General features: G+C 37.7%; 1 protein-coding gene across 2 annotated transcripts in view; it reads right to left on the bottom strand.

Moving 5' to 3' along the window:
* Positions 1–1,219: 1,219 nt before the first annotated feature.
* Positions 1,220–13,448, bottom strand: part of LOC114642878 (interferon-induced very large GTPase 1-like) — a 68,868-nt gene continuing 56,639 nt past the window's right edge. For both annotated transcript variants that reach the window (XM_051934551.1, XM_051934552.1), the window contains exon 2: positions 1,220–9,130. In XM_051934551.1, the coding sequence (XP_051790511.1) occupies positions 1,880–9,130 (7,251 nt within the window). In that variant the 3' untranslated portion in view covers positions 1,220–1,879. The remainder of the gene's footprint in view (positions 9,131–13,448) is intronic.

Below are 13,448 nucleotides of genomic sequence, written 5' to 3'. Positions count from 1 at the left end.
AAGTCCAGCTGAAAAAAAGCACTCTGTGGGTGAGCATGAATCTCTAGCTTATGTCTGGAATTGTGAACAATGGTGTGTGTGTTTGTGTTTTTTTTTGTTTTTTTTTTTATGGGCATTCATTTACGTTACACATTGACTATGAGGCACTCACAGCGTTACTTTCAACATGAGACACTGGGCACTGCAGCAATTTAATTTTACATTACATCCCTGGCTGTGAAAATGTGCTGGCAGATCTTCTGCCCCGGGCTTCCCTCAACTTCATCACACACCCAGAACCTGACATCAATGAATATGAACTTTTTCAAATGCTCTACTGTCCACTGTGAGAGGAGCTTCAACAGGCAATTCAATATGACCCTTCCCTCTCCCAGCTGGAGATTTTCATTTTCAGCAAAGTTCTTGGAGGAACTGTCTTCATACTACAGAATATGTGCTAAGCTGTCCTGTTGGAATGAAGATTGTGTTCGATTCATACAGTCTTTACTAGCTGCCTCCAATCAAACATCCTGACCATGGCTCATGAAGGCAGTTTGGGCATTGTCAAACAGAGCTGCGATCTGGTGTGGTGGCCTGGGATAGACAAGAGATGCTGAATATTTTGTTCACGACTGCACTGTCTGCGTTCAGTGGGAAGACTGGTTCTCCGGTTCCAACCACCACTACAGCCTATAGTGCAGCCAGATTGGCCTGGGGAGCTCCTGCAGGTGGATATTTGTGAGAAGTTCCATGAAGTTCTGCATCTCCACCACTTTCTCATTGATGCCCATCTGTACCCAAGTGGCCTGAAGTGCTGATTTCTTGCATTCTCTGTTTCCCCTCTGGAGTCTGCCCACCACTGTCAATGACAATGAGCCCCTGTTTCCTAACCACCTGAGGCATACGTCACATTCGGACAGCTCTCTACAATCCCAAGGAAAATGTCACAGTTCTGTTGTTTGTGATATTCAGTTTCTGGGATGAGAAGTTTTTATTCGAGGAGCGGGTAATTATTATATCTGTGCAGCCTTGTCACAGTGCCGTGTTTTGTCCTGACTTTGTATGTGTTAGTGAAGCGCGTGCATTTTTTGAAATGAGAGTCTCTGTCAAGTAAAAAAGTTGTTGAATGCATGCTGACTTTTGTGTTCTCTTCAATATAATGTTGTGACTGACCATGTGAATTTAATGGGTTTAAATTTCATTGAAAATGAAACTATTCCACTATATACATTCAACAATAATTTTAGTTATACTTTGGTTAAATGACATTTAAGTAAGAAAAACCCTCATGAGACAGTAACAGCAGAGGAAGTCATGCTGAAATCATTTTATTAGATTATGAAACAAAGCAGAAATTATTGAATATACAATCAAAAAGCAGAATATAATGATGGACAAAAATAAATGATTGTGTTAAACTTGAAGCAGAGTTTTGGTCATCTAAATATTTTTATAACAATAGCACATTGCAAACTTGCAGATAAAACAAAGAATGCATGTCATGAAGGATCTTGGGGGAAAGTGGGAACCAACCCTGGAGACGGTGTCGGTCCATCACAAGGCAAACTCAAGCAAATATCCATAACTGGACGAGCTCAGAGCTGACGATGAACCTAAACAACACGCTTTTGGGATGGGGAGGAAAAAAGTCACCAAAGACACAGAGTGAATGTGCAGAGTTCACCAAGAGAGATGCTGTTAGGCAGCAGAGCTAACTACTAAAACAAAACACACTTTAGTCCTAATTAGATTTACAACATAAGACCAGTAACTGCTTGTGAATTTAAAGTGATTGAACTCACTCTTAGGCTGGGACAAGGCCACTCACCCAAAATAAAGATTAATTTGCATTATAATTTATTTTTCATTCTTATAATATTTGAAAATCGATCATTCACAACTATGTCTTCAGTGCTTCAATAACATTCTCCTTAGTAATGGTTTTCCAATGATCAGGGATGTCAGTTAAGCGCCCATTGTATTTCTTCTCCAAGTCTTCTTTAAAGTGACATACAAACCACTTCCAGAACGGCTGCAATGACTTATCTGATGTGATGGACCAACAGGCGTACTCGGGACCTGCCTGCCGATAATCTCTGTAAGGAATTTCGTTGTCTTCTGAAAGCACTAGACGACAGTCACTGGCGACAAGACTCGAGCAAATATCAGTCACAAGTCTGTTAGTAGGACACCATTTGCTACCACGAAATTCATACCATTTTATACCACAAATTGTCTGGGGCCGATGGAACTGAGCACAGTGATCGTCACCTTCATGGGTTGGCATTGTGTTTATACACATGGCAGAACACAAAGGACACTTTTTACAACAACCACAGCACTGTCTGAACAATTCCTCATGAGGCTGAGATCTAAACAGCTTTCTATCGAGAGGGTTTTTGCCACTAAACTCTTCCTTTAATTCTAAATATGCACTATTCAGTAAGTCATTGATGCTTTCTTTAAAGAAACTCATGTTCTGAATATCCTGATCTTCAAAGCCTCGTACATTATTAATAGAGAAAACAATTTCATTTTTAAGTTCTTTGCAAAACCTTTCTATCCAAGCAGTTGCTTTTGTACGAGTATTTCCGAAATAAGCAGTCGATTTAGAAATGGCCAAAGAAACGCTGCTCTTGATGTTTTCAAGTTTCTCTGTGCATATAAGAAAAATTCTAGGATTTCGGCTTGAAAAATAGGCCTTCTCTCGTTCTTTAATAAACGCCTCATAATATGCCTTTGGGTGATCAATGTACTGCTCACATTTTCTGAAATCTAGATTTTCTAAAAGAGACAGTAAGATGTGCTTCTCAAGCTTGGATTTATTTCCATTTAACGCTTGGTCACCACATCGTATTTCTGTAGCTATAACTGCAGAACTTTTATTGTAGACTTCCTGACGGATGGCTTTTTTTAGTTCTCGAGTGACGCAGTCTGCTAGCACAGTAGCTGCACTCGCCCCGCTGCAGTAAATCTGAAAACACCCAAAGTAGTCTTCTTTTTTATTTTCTAGATATTCCAGAGGATTGTTAACCTTCTGAAATGCACGGTTCATCTCTTGAAATCGCCATATGACATCACCTCTTAAATGCAACGCTAAGTCAATTGGGTATTCCTTCTTAATTTTAAACCTATTTTGGTTACACTTACAGTTGTTTACTGCTTTTAAAATTGTGTTGACGACTTCATACATAAAGCTATTACTGTAATCGACTCTGGCTGCCTCCTTTTCTTTAATGCGGTCATTAATGTCCTGTATTATGCTGCTGGTGAGGTTTCTCATACAGAGCTGGTCCTGCTGGTTTATGGTGTGTTTAAACACTAATCCTTTGTTCATTTGTAAATATGCAGAAAAATCATCAATGTAAAGGATTCTGGTGTAAGACTTGCTCTGTTTGCAGGAGTCAATTAGTTTCCTTTCAAAGTTTTCCAACAAAACTGCATCAGCATGGGCTTTTATGTTGGGTGGCTGAACATCGGGCATCTCTGATTTCACTCGAGTCACCCACTGAGTCCACATCTTCTGAAAGGCATTTTCTAGTTCTCGTAATGTCAAATTTTTACCTTTAAGGTCTCGTGCCAAATCCTGGCTCTTCTTCATCAGCTCCGACTCGTACTTTCCTTTCTGCTCTTCTACTTTTCTCAGACCCTGCTTCATTTTAATGAAATCAGTTAATTTCCTTTCAGTCCCTTTGACAAGCTCTGATTGGAGATCCTTCAAACCAAGTTCAGTTTTTGCTTTCCACTGAATTATTAAGTCTTTATCTTTTTCTTTAGTGAAGTACTCATTCATCTCTTTTGTAATTGCTTCATATTTCACCTGAATTTTTTCGTCCAACTTGAAATCTCCCGTGTCTTGCAGTGTTTCATTTTCAATGCTGTTGCGAAGCTCATTCTCAATCTCTAACATGCAGCTCCTCAGCCGCCAGCTCCAGTCTGCATACTTTTCTTCCACCTTCCTATACGCCGCAATCTCCAGTGTGTTCTTGAAACTGAAGACAAAGTCCTCATCCAGAAGAGCAGACCAGAGGTCCTCCATGCGGGTTTTAAATTCTGAAATCTTTATAATCCCCTCTTGCATTTCTTCAGAAAACAGAGATTGCTTCAATTTCTGAATATTTTCACTGTATCTTGGGTTTGGCGGGGCCATTGGAGGATTTCCTTCCCAAAGGTGACTGAAATAGTGGACGTGCCTGCTGATGTCAAAATTGATGACCTCTGTAAATCGTGAGATGTCGCACATCTCCTGTTTTGCTGCAGTTTGCGTCATGAAATCCAGCCTCTCCAGCAGCCGCCTTCTTCCTTCCATATTCTTTTCTCCTGCTGTTATTTCTCCAACATTCTGATGAACAAAAATGCAGCTTGGACACAGTTTTACTTTTTTCATCCTCATAAAGGCCTGCACTGAGATTTGAAGAATATCCTGCATGTCAGAAGGGTTCTCCCCAAATATATTGATCAGAGTCAGATTGCCAATGCCAATTACGAATGTTGCAAGCTCATTGTCATGTTTCAGAGTAGCTTTGTCTCCGAGCTCTAAAGCTTTAAGTCCTTCAGTGTCGACCACAAGCACATAGTCAAAGTTGAGTTCATTATTTTCATCCTTGACTTTAAGTAGCTGCATGAAGGCTCCTCTGGTGCAACGACCGGCACTCACAGCAAACTGAAGACCAAACATGGCATTCAGCAAAGTTGACTTCCCAGTGCTCTGAATTCCTAAAACGGAAAGAACAAAAACTCTTTTGTCTCCCAGCTTAGCAATAACCTGTTCAAGGACTGAACTCACCCAGGTAATAGCAACATGAGAAGCGTCTCCATCCATCAGTTCAATGGGATGCCCAGAAATCATGAGGTCAGCAGCAAGTTGTGGTAGAGACAGAAACATTTCATTTTTCATATGCTGGGATGCCAACGTCTCATAGATCTGACCAACTTCTCGAAGGAGATGTTCCAGACCCAAAGTGGAAGCCGCAAGTCTGCCTGAAGATACCTCAATTTCTTTTTCGATGATGTCTGTATTTTGCCTCTTTTGCTTTTGCTCTTCCATTTTTGCACACAATTCAGAATGCTTTTCATTCAGTGTTTGAAGCTTTCTTGATGTTAGATCATTCAGAATTTGTCCTAACCATGCCAGGAAGAACTTTTGTCTTATTGTGGATTGAGAGTTGAGATTCTTAATAAATTCCCTCATGACATTATTTAGTGGAAAAGCTCTCTTATACTGTTCTTTTCGAAGACGATTTTTTTCCATTTCAATGTCACCTCTTTGTTGCTCAATGGTTCGATTTTCATTTGCCAGCAGGCGATTGGTTTCTTTATTTTTTTTACACCAGTTGTGCCATAAATTCCCTTGAAGTGGAATGAACTTTTCTTTAGCATCTGACAGTGACATGTCTCTTAATGGCTTCACTGCAGTTTCTGCCATCTTTTTAGTGGCAGTGCAATCTTTGTCATCTTCATCTACTAAAAAATGAAGTCTTCTAGCAACATCAGCACCCTTTTCAATACTGAATTTCACATCGGATTTTGTCAGAAGGCCCTGAATGCACTCTGCCACTTCTTGAATAAGTTCAGACTGATTTCGATTCCTCAGCCCTAATTTCACTTTGGTCTCATGATTTCCTTTTGCAATGTTTGTTTTATCTGCATACAAGCAGATTAGAGGATTTGGAGATTGCACAAGCTGTGTTAATATTTCTTTACATTTTGAATCCAGATGATGTTCCATCAGAACAACAACATTGATGCTTGAAGTTTTTAAAAGAAACTGGACTTGCCTGTCATGTTTTCGTGCATCCCCTCGGAGATTTGTAAATGCAATACACTCATTAAACTGGTCATCCTTGTTTCCAGCTGGACAGTACCACGAGATCTCTACAACCCCATCCATTAGCAGACTCTCATTACTGCTTCCTTTGCAATCCCTGTGATAAAAAGTGTCATGTTTTTGATGGTTTAATAAACCATTCATCATCTGGGACTTTGATGAAGTGCAACGGCCAAACCGCATGAATGTCACCATAGGCACTGGTGTGCTACAGATGTTAGCAGTGATGCTCTTCAGGGAAGCATTTGTGCTGCTGACTGTATCTGCACATTTCCAACTCCTTTTCAGTGGTCTAAAGGACCATATTGGCAATTCAATCTTTGTAGTGGACAGATTGGGCACTAACAATGGAAGAGCATACTGGCAAATCGAGAGCTTGGATGTGATGTACTGCCAGAGAAACATGTCAGAGCAGTGATAGACAGCCATCTGGACATCCATGAAGTGAAGGCTTGCTGGTTTGACACTGCAATCAGTGTTATCGTTATAAATGTCAGGGTCATCCAAAAAGTCTTCCAGACTGATTGCGCTGGTTGTCTGAACATTAATTTCAGAAGATTCGGTTTCTGCTTTTGTTGTTTTAAATACAATATGTCTTGCTTTGTAATCAATCATGAGAAGTTTCTGGAGAAAGCAAAAAAGAACATCATGGTCGGAGGATGGTTGAGACTTGTGCAGAGAGAATTTGTCAATCAACAAAACATCAGACATGGTCAGCTTCTTTGGATAAAAAGACTTGAGCTCCAGCCTTTCAATCACATTACAGCAGGGCGAGTCTGTGAGTGGATGCATCACTGGTTCAGATTCATTTCTTTCACTATTTGAGCATGGTCTTCTCTTCAAAACAGTCCCTAATTTTGTCCTGACGTACTCTGCACTTTCGTCTTTAGTATTTTTCTGGTAGGTCCCATTCACTATGGAGTTAAGCTGGTCCTCTAATTTTTTCCAGACAATAAGCCCCTCACTGAATTCTTGTACAAGGTTTCTAATATCCTCAAGCAAGACATCCTTTAAATTTGACTCCAGGAACGACAAACATTTCTTCTTCACTTCAGGAGTCACTCTTGTGAATCTATTTGTTACTGTAAGGCCAGTGATGATCACAAAGGCCTGTGATTTTAAGATGCTTTCTCTTCTCAAAGATGAATACTTTTCCATTACTTTGTTAAGCTCATCATGTAAGAAGATGATTTCTGGATAATCAAGAAGTGAATTAAATGTGTTAGCTGTGTTCGAATATCCCACAACGGTGACAATGGAAAGTAGCAATGATAACTCCTCCATTTGCTTCATCTCCCTAAAATGTTTACATAACATAAAAACTGAAAATGCGATTTTACTGGTCAGGTTTACCTTCACTTCCTGCAAGTCTTTCAGAGAAGAAGTATTTTGAATTTCCATTTTTGCTAGCTGTAAAATTTTGCAGAGTTGAGATACATTCTTCACAGACTCTTCCTTCTTCGTTTCCCGTCTTGATTCATTCAGCCAGGTCATAATGAAAACTCTTTCCAGAAAGCTCTCTGATTCCTCAATATCTGGAAGGAGAAGCAAGCGCATCTGTGATTTTATGTATGCGCTGTTTTTATTTGGTGATGTCTTATGTGTCGAAACAATGGAATATAAAAAATTCTGCAGTGAAGGGTCTGAAAGACATTCATTGATCCACACCTTACAGCTCTTTGTTTTGTCAATCAGGTTACTTTTCAGTTCTGATAGCTGTATCAAGTGCTGCTCAGGGTCAGAGGCATTCCATGACTTAATGGTACTCAAGACCTCTTGAACTTCTTTGAAGACGATGCCCAGCTCTGCACCAGTTAAATCACTTGTCCTTAATCCAGAATAAGTTTTATACCCTTTAGCAAGACAATTAGCAACTGTTTGTACATTTCTAAATTCTGTACTATGACTGGACAAGATTATTTCCCACACTGGCACCAAATTTTGTCCTCTGTCAATGACAGACCAAGTCTTGCTACTGGATGTCAGTCCAGTTTTCCATTGTAAAAGCTGATCGGCTGCTTCTGGGCCACCAGTTTTTGACACTGTAAGTTGAATTTTACTTTTCAGAATATCCTTTTTCTTACCAGTAACTGATCCTTCTGAAGATGACATCTCTATGCCACCTGCTGCTGAAACATTTAAGCCAAATCCACTGTAACTGGCACCAATGTAAGTATTTAATGACTCTGATACAATCCTTCTCACCTCTTCAGTTTCTTGAGAGTGAAATCCTTCACAGGAGGCCTTCCACCAGTATATACCTCCAAAATGTAGAGGGCCTTGGTTTGCATGACTTCCAAATCTGTCAAAAAATGTTTGGATCTCTTTCAACTGAAGCTCTTTGTCATTAGTATTCATTACAAGCATTTCAATCCTTTTGAGCTCATCAAGTGCTGCTTTTGTTAGAGTCAGATCTGATTTGTTAATAAAGCATGAGGCGAGTGGAATGTAATTATACTTTGTGGTGCAGATGTAGCTCTTCTCTGTCAATGAATTTCTTGCTCTGCTAAATTCTGAAGATTTTTTTTGCTGCAGTCGTGCATCTAAGCAGAAACCCCATCCACCACCTTTAACTGCAGCAGCAATGCTTCTTCCCATTTTTTCCATCAGTTTTCCAAAAGTGGCTTCTGATTCATGGGATGAAACCTCAACTTGTTCAAAGACCTGAGTATCTTGTGGTCCAGCGAGAGAGAAGGACTGATGGAGATCTATCAATTGCTCCCTCTTATTCATAAGGTCCTCAAGTTTATCTGTCTTGTAAATTCCCTCTAAGGCAAGACCACCAGATGCATTCTTAACAATCTCTCTATCGGACAGGTTCTCACTCTTTTGAAGTGAGGACTCCATACAGTCCAGCTGTTTCTGCATATTTTCTATCACAGCTTTCAAAGGGTCAGTTGAGGTTGACCAATACTCGGGGGGTATTTCAAGTTCTGTCTGAAGTTTCTGCTTTTTGGCTTTCACGTCATGGTCGCTCCTTTCCTTGCCCTGCTCATACAACGCTCTCAGTTCTGTCAGCATACACCTGCTCTCCTCTTGTCTTTTTCTGGCGTTCTCTAATCGTTCCTTTTGTAATTTTTCAACTTCAGACTTGTCATCCTTTATATTAAATACACTTTTAAGTGCTCTTTTCTCCCAATCTGCTTTGCAGTATGGTAAGAGTTTTTCATAGTCTTCTCTTCCCACATATGGCAAGGCATGGACAGAACTGATACCCAGCTTTTCTTTTAATTTTGGAAGCCAATAGGCAGGGTCGAGGCCGACATCTTTAAAATGCTTCTGAAGCCCTTCTGCTTCCTGCTCTGGAATAGAGCTGTCGGACATCTTAAAAGAAACAAAAAGGAAAATGTTTATTTATTATTAATACTTACTGTTGTTTGTGTACGGAGCCCCATAGGTGTCAAGCCACCAAAAAAAAAATCCATTCAAACAAATTAGTAACTCTTTCAAACAGATTACTTTTAATTTTTTTCTTCTTTCAGTAGCTATTTATTTTTCCTGGTATTCAGTTTAGTGAATCGGAACCATAAGCCAGCCAATAGTTTCCATCTATTCTGCGTGTTCAGTGCCATTATCAACTAGATTTTAAATCTTACCTTTTCTTCTATTAACATTTCCACCACCGACTCCGGAATATCACATTCTCAGAGAAGATCCCATAAATCCATTGTCGTAATGTCTCAAGCATTTCAAACACATTTCAGGACTCCTCAAAGTAACCATTTTAACTGTGGTAATCATCAAACTAGTTCCTCTTCTGGTTCACTGATTTTAACACACACCTTACAATTCACTTACAGTTCATTGAATAACCATATGGGGCTCCGTAATAAGAACTGGACTGCACGGGGGAAAAATAATAATAATCTGTTCAAATGAATTCATACAAAACAGGCTCCATACATGTGAAATGAGAGTCAAGGAAAAAAATTAAAATAATCAATTCAAATGAGTTACATAATTCGTTTGAATGAGTTACTCGTTTGTTCAATCGAGTTATGTAATTTGTTGGAATACAAAATTTTAATATTTTACTGCTAAGCTTGGAAAGCAAAAAAGTGTCATTAATCACAGAACTCAGAACTTTATTTGACAGATAAAAAGCAAACACTACATTAGTATTTAACAGACTACTCAATGGTTATTTATAAATCCTTGAGCTATAATATCACTAACCACAGTATGAGTATGTCATATAAAGAGGATTTTGTAAATTCTCTCTAAGGATTTTCAAACCCTTAGTTGACAATAGTTTCTAAAGCAGCTTCAACTTATTGTATTTATTTTTGTATGTTGCTCTTCATGAACTACAGCCTCAAAGTGCTTTAACAAGTTTACAGGTAAAATACAGATTAAAATGTGACTGGTTTAAACACACAGTAAAACAAATTGTTGTTTTTGAAGAATTTATTTTAAAGTAAGAGCCTGAATCCACTGTACTACAGTAATTCCTTTAATAATTTTAAACACTTCAATCATGTCACATCTTAATCTTCAATTGTTTAAACTGAAAATGTCCTTCTACTTCAATATGAGGAGAGACTGAGGGAGTTGAACATTTGCAGTTTAAACAGAAATTGAGGGGTGACTTGACCTTTACTTAAGATTACAAAATGTCCTCAATAGCAGTCAGTGAACTTTGTGAGCTGGAACGTAAAAGGTCTCAATCATGAGAAAAAAGGTGTTTTCTCACCTAACACGCCTAAATGCTAAGATAGTACTTTTACAGGAAACTCACTTAATAAGTAAGGAGCAGTTTTAAATACAAAGAGATTGGATTGGCCAAATGTTCATTCCAGCTATACAAAGAAAACTAGAGGTGTGGGAATTTTAATACATAAAACAATCTCATTTGTAATATTCGATCATGAAGAGCAATATGTCATGTTGATGGGTAATTTGTTTAAATCTAAAGTAACTTTGATAAATATATACGCATCTAATGTGGATGATAGAGATTTCATCCAAAATGTATTTGCATCTGTTCCTACTATAAACACTCAAAATATTATAATGGCTGGAGACTTTTAACTATGTTTTAAAACCAGACCTGAATAAGTCTTCAATTACAGTAGCGATAACATCTAATACTGCAAAAATAATATCACAGTTTGTGATGGATCATAATTTATTAGACCCATGAAGATTTTTAAATCCAAACTCAAAAGCATATTCCTTCTTCTCACCAGTACATCATAGTTACCCAAGAATTGCTTATTTTTTTATAGATAATAATTTATTGCCCACTATCAAGTCTTGCAAATACAACACGATTGTTATGTCCAATCATATCCATCATGGAGCTTAAAATCACTATGCCCTATACACTCGTATTGTAGCTGGCATCTTAATGCCCTGCCATTAGCTGATTAAAACTACAGAATTTATATCCAAGCAAATTGATTATTTTTTAGAGACAAATGCATCCTCAGAGGTCTCTGCGGGAATACTCTAAGAAATTCTGAAGGTTTATTTAAGAGGACAGATTATTTTGTAGGTTTCACACAAAAATAATTTGGAAACCAAGAAGGCATCAGAGGTAATCAGCGAAATTACCAGAATTGATCAAGAATACGACAGGTCATCAAATGAGGCACTTTATAGGGAAAGACAGGTTTTGCCATCAGAATTTAACCTCTTGACAACAAAAGAAATGGAAAAGCTCATTTTTAAATCACAGCATCATTATTATGGACATGGAGAGAAGGTTAATAAGATTTTAGTGCAACAAATCCACAAGCAGGAAGTTTGCAATTCAATAATAGAAATTGCCAACACAGATGGTGATAAAAATCATTAACCATAAAAATTTAACCCACACATGTAGAAAGTACAATATGTACATATATTCTACTGATTTTAAGAAACAAGAACACAATCTAATGAGATTTTTGGTGCATTACAAATACCACAGCCAGTTATTCTAACTGTAGAGGAACTGGACAAACCTCTCGACAATCTCAAAATTAATGGATACTATAAACGCACTATATTGTGGGAAAGCAACAGGCCCTGATGGCTACCCAGTCGAATTTTATATAAAAAAAAAGTTCAAATAAATCAGCTCCACTATTATTAGCAATGTTTATAAAAGCTAGAGAAAACAAAATTCTACTTCAAACTTTTTGTCAAGCATTAATCACTGCCTTTCCAATAAAAATTAGGACTTATTACAATTTGCATCATACAGATTTGTTTCACCTCTGAATAATAATGTTAAGATACTCTCTAAAGATCTATTTAGAAGGACTGAGAAAAAGTTCTTCCTTCTATAATATCACAAGAACAAACCGGATTTATTAAAGGCAGACATTTAGCTTCTAAACTTCAACATCTGTTTAATGTAATATACTCACCCACAAAATCTAATCAGATCCTATTGTCTTTGAACACAGAAAAAGCACCTCTGAATAATAATGTAAAGATACTCTCTAAAGATCTATTTAGAAGGACTGAGAAAAAGTTCTTCCTTCTATAATATCACAAGAACAAACCGGATTTATTAAAGGCAGACATTTAGCTTCTAAACTTCAACATCTGTTTAATGTAATATACTCACCCACAAAATCTAATCAGATCCTATTGTCTTTGAACACAGAAAAAGCACTTTATATGGTTGAAGGGGAATACCAATTCACCACATTGCACAAATTTGAGTTTTGCCCAAACACATTTCCATGGATAAAACTACTTTATAACAGTCTAGAAACCTCTGTTTTTCTTAACAACATTATTTTCAACTTCAAACTAGAATGTGGTACTAGATAAGGATGCCTCCTAACACCATTGAGCCACTGGTCATTCACTTTCATAATACATCAGAGATAAAAGGGATTACCAGAGAAGGACTTGAACAGAAGATATCACAATATGCAGATGATATGGTACTGTATATATCTGATCCACAAACTTCCATACCAGTACTCCTTAATGCACTACCAGATTTTCAGAAGATATCTGGACTCTAAATTAATTGAATAAAAGTGTGCTTTTTACAGTGAATTCTCTGGCTCACTACATTAGACTGGACAACTACCCACTTATTTTAGTTGATCATTCTAAATACTTAGGGGTAAACATCAGAAGTAAATTTAAAGATTTTTTTCAATACAATTTTGCTACCAGAATGGAAAAAATTTAAGAAGATGTGAACAGATGGTTTACCCTCCATCTCACATTAGCAGGGAGAATCAATATTGTCAAGATGAAGATCCTTCCCAGGCTTATCTTTCTATTTCAGAGCTACCACTGCACCACCCTAGAAACATTACATGTATTAATAAATTTCCAGCCATGTCAGTATACTTGTTCAGATTCACACAGCAGTCTTTCTGCATTTAGAATATTGTCTCAGAGCAGCCTGGGTCCAAGTCTGGTGCTATTCTATTGCAGGAATATCTTTATAAGAAAGAATACAGCTTGTACCCTCTGCATGTCCAGCAATATGTTCTGTTTAATAACTGTTCTAATAAAGCAATCATTTTCTATATTTTATTATAACTCTTGACATTGTTTTAAAGTTCTGGGGTTTCATGTAAAATCCTGCACTAATAGTCAAATTGTTTTGTTTTTTTTTGTTACCGTTTATTCTACGCAGGGCTGATTCTGAACATTTTGGAAGCCTAGGCCAGACATCCACTTG

The sequence above is a fragment of the Erpetoichthys calabaricus genome, chromosome 12 (genome assembly GCF_900747795.2).
Source record: "Erpetoichthys calabaricus chromosome 12, fErpCal1.3, whole genome shotgun sequence".
NCBI classification, from domain to species: domain Eukaryota; kingdom Metazoa; phylum Chordata; class Cladistia; order Polypteriformes; family Polypteridae; genus Erpetoichthys; species Erpetoichthys calabaricus.
The sequence above is the reverse complement of the archived record's forward strand: the minus strand, read 5'-3'. Positions and strand labels throughout refer to the sequence as shown.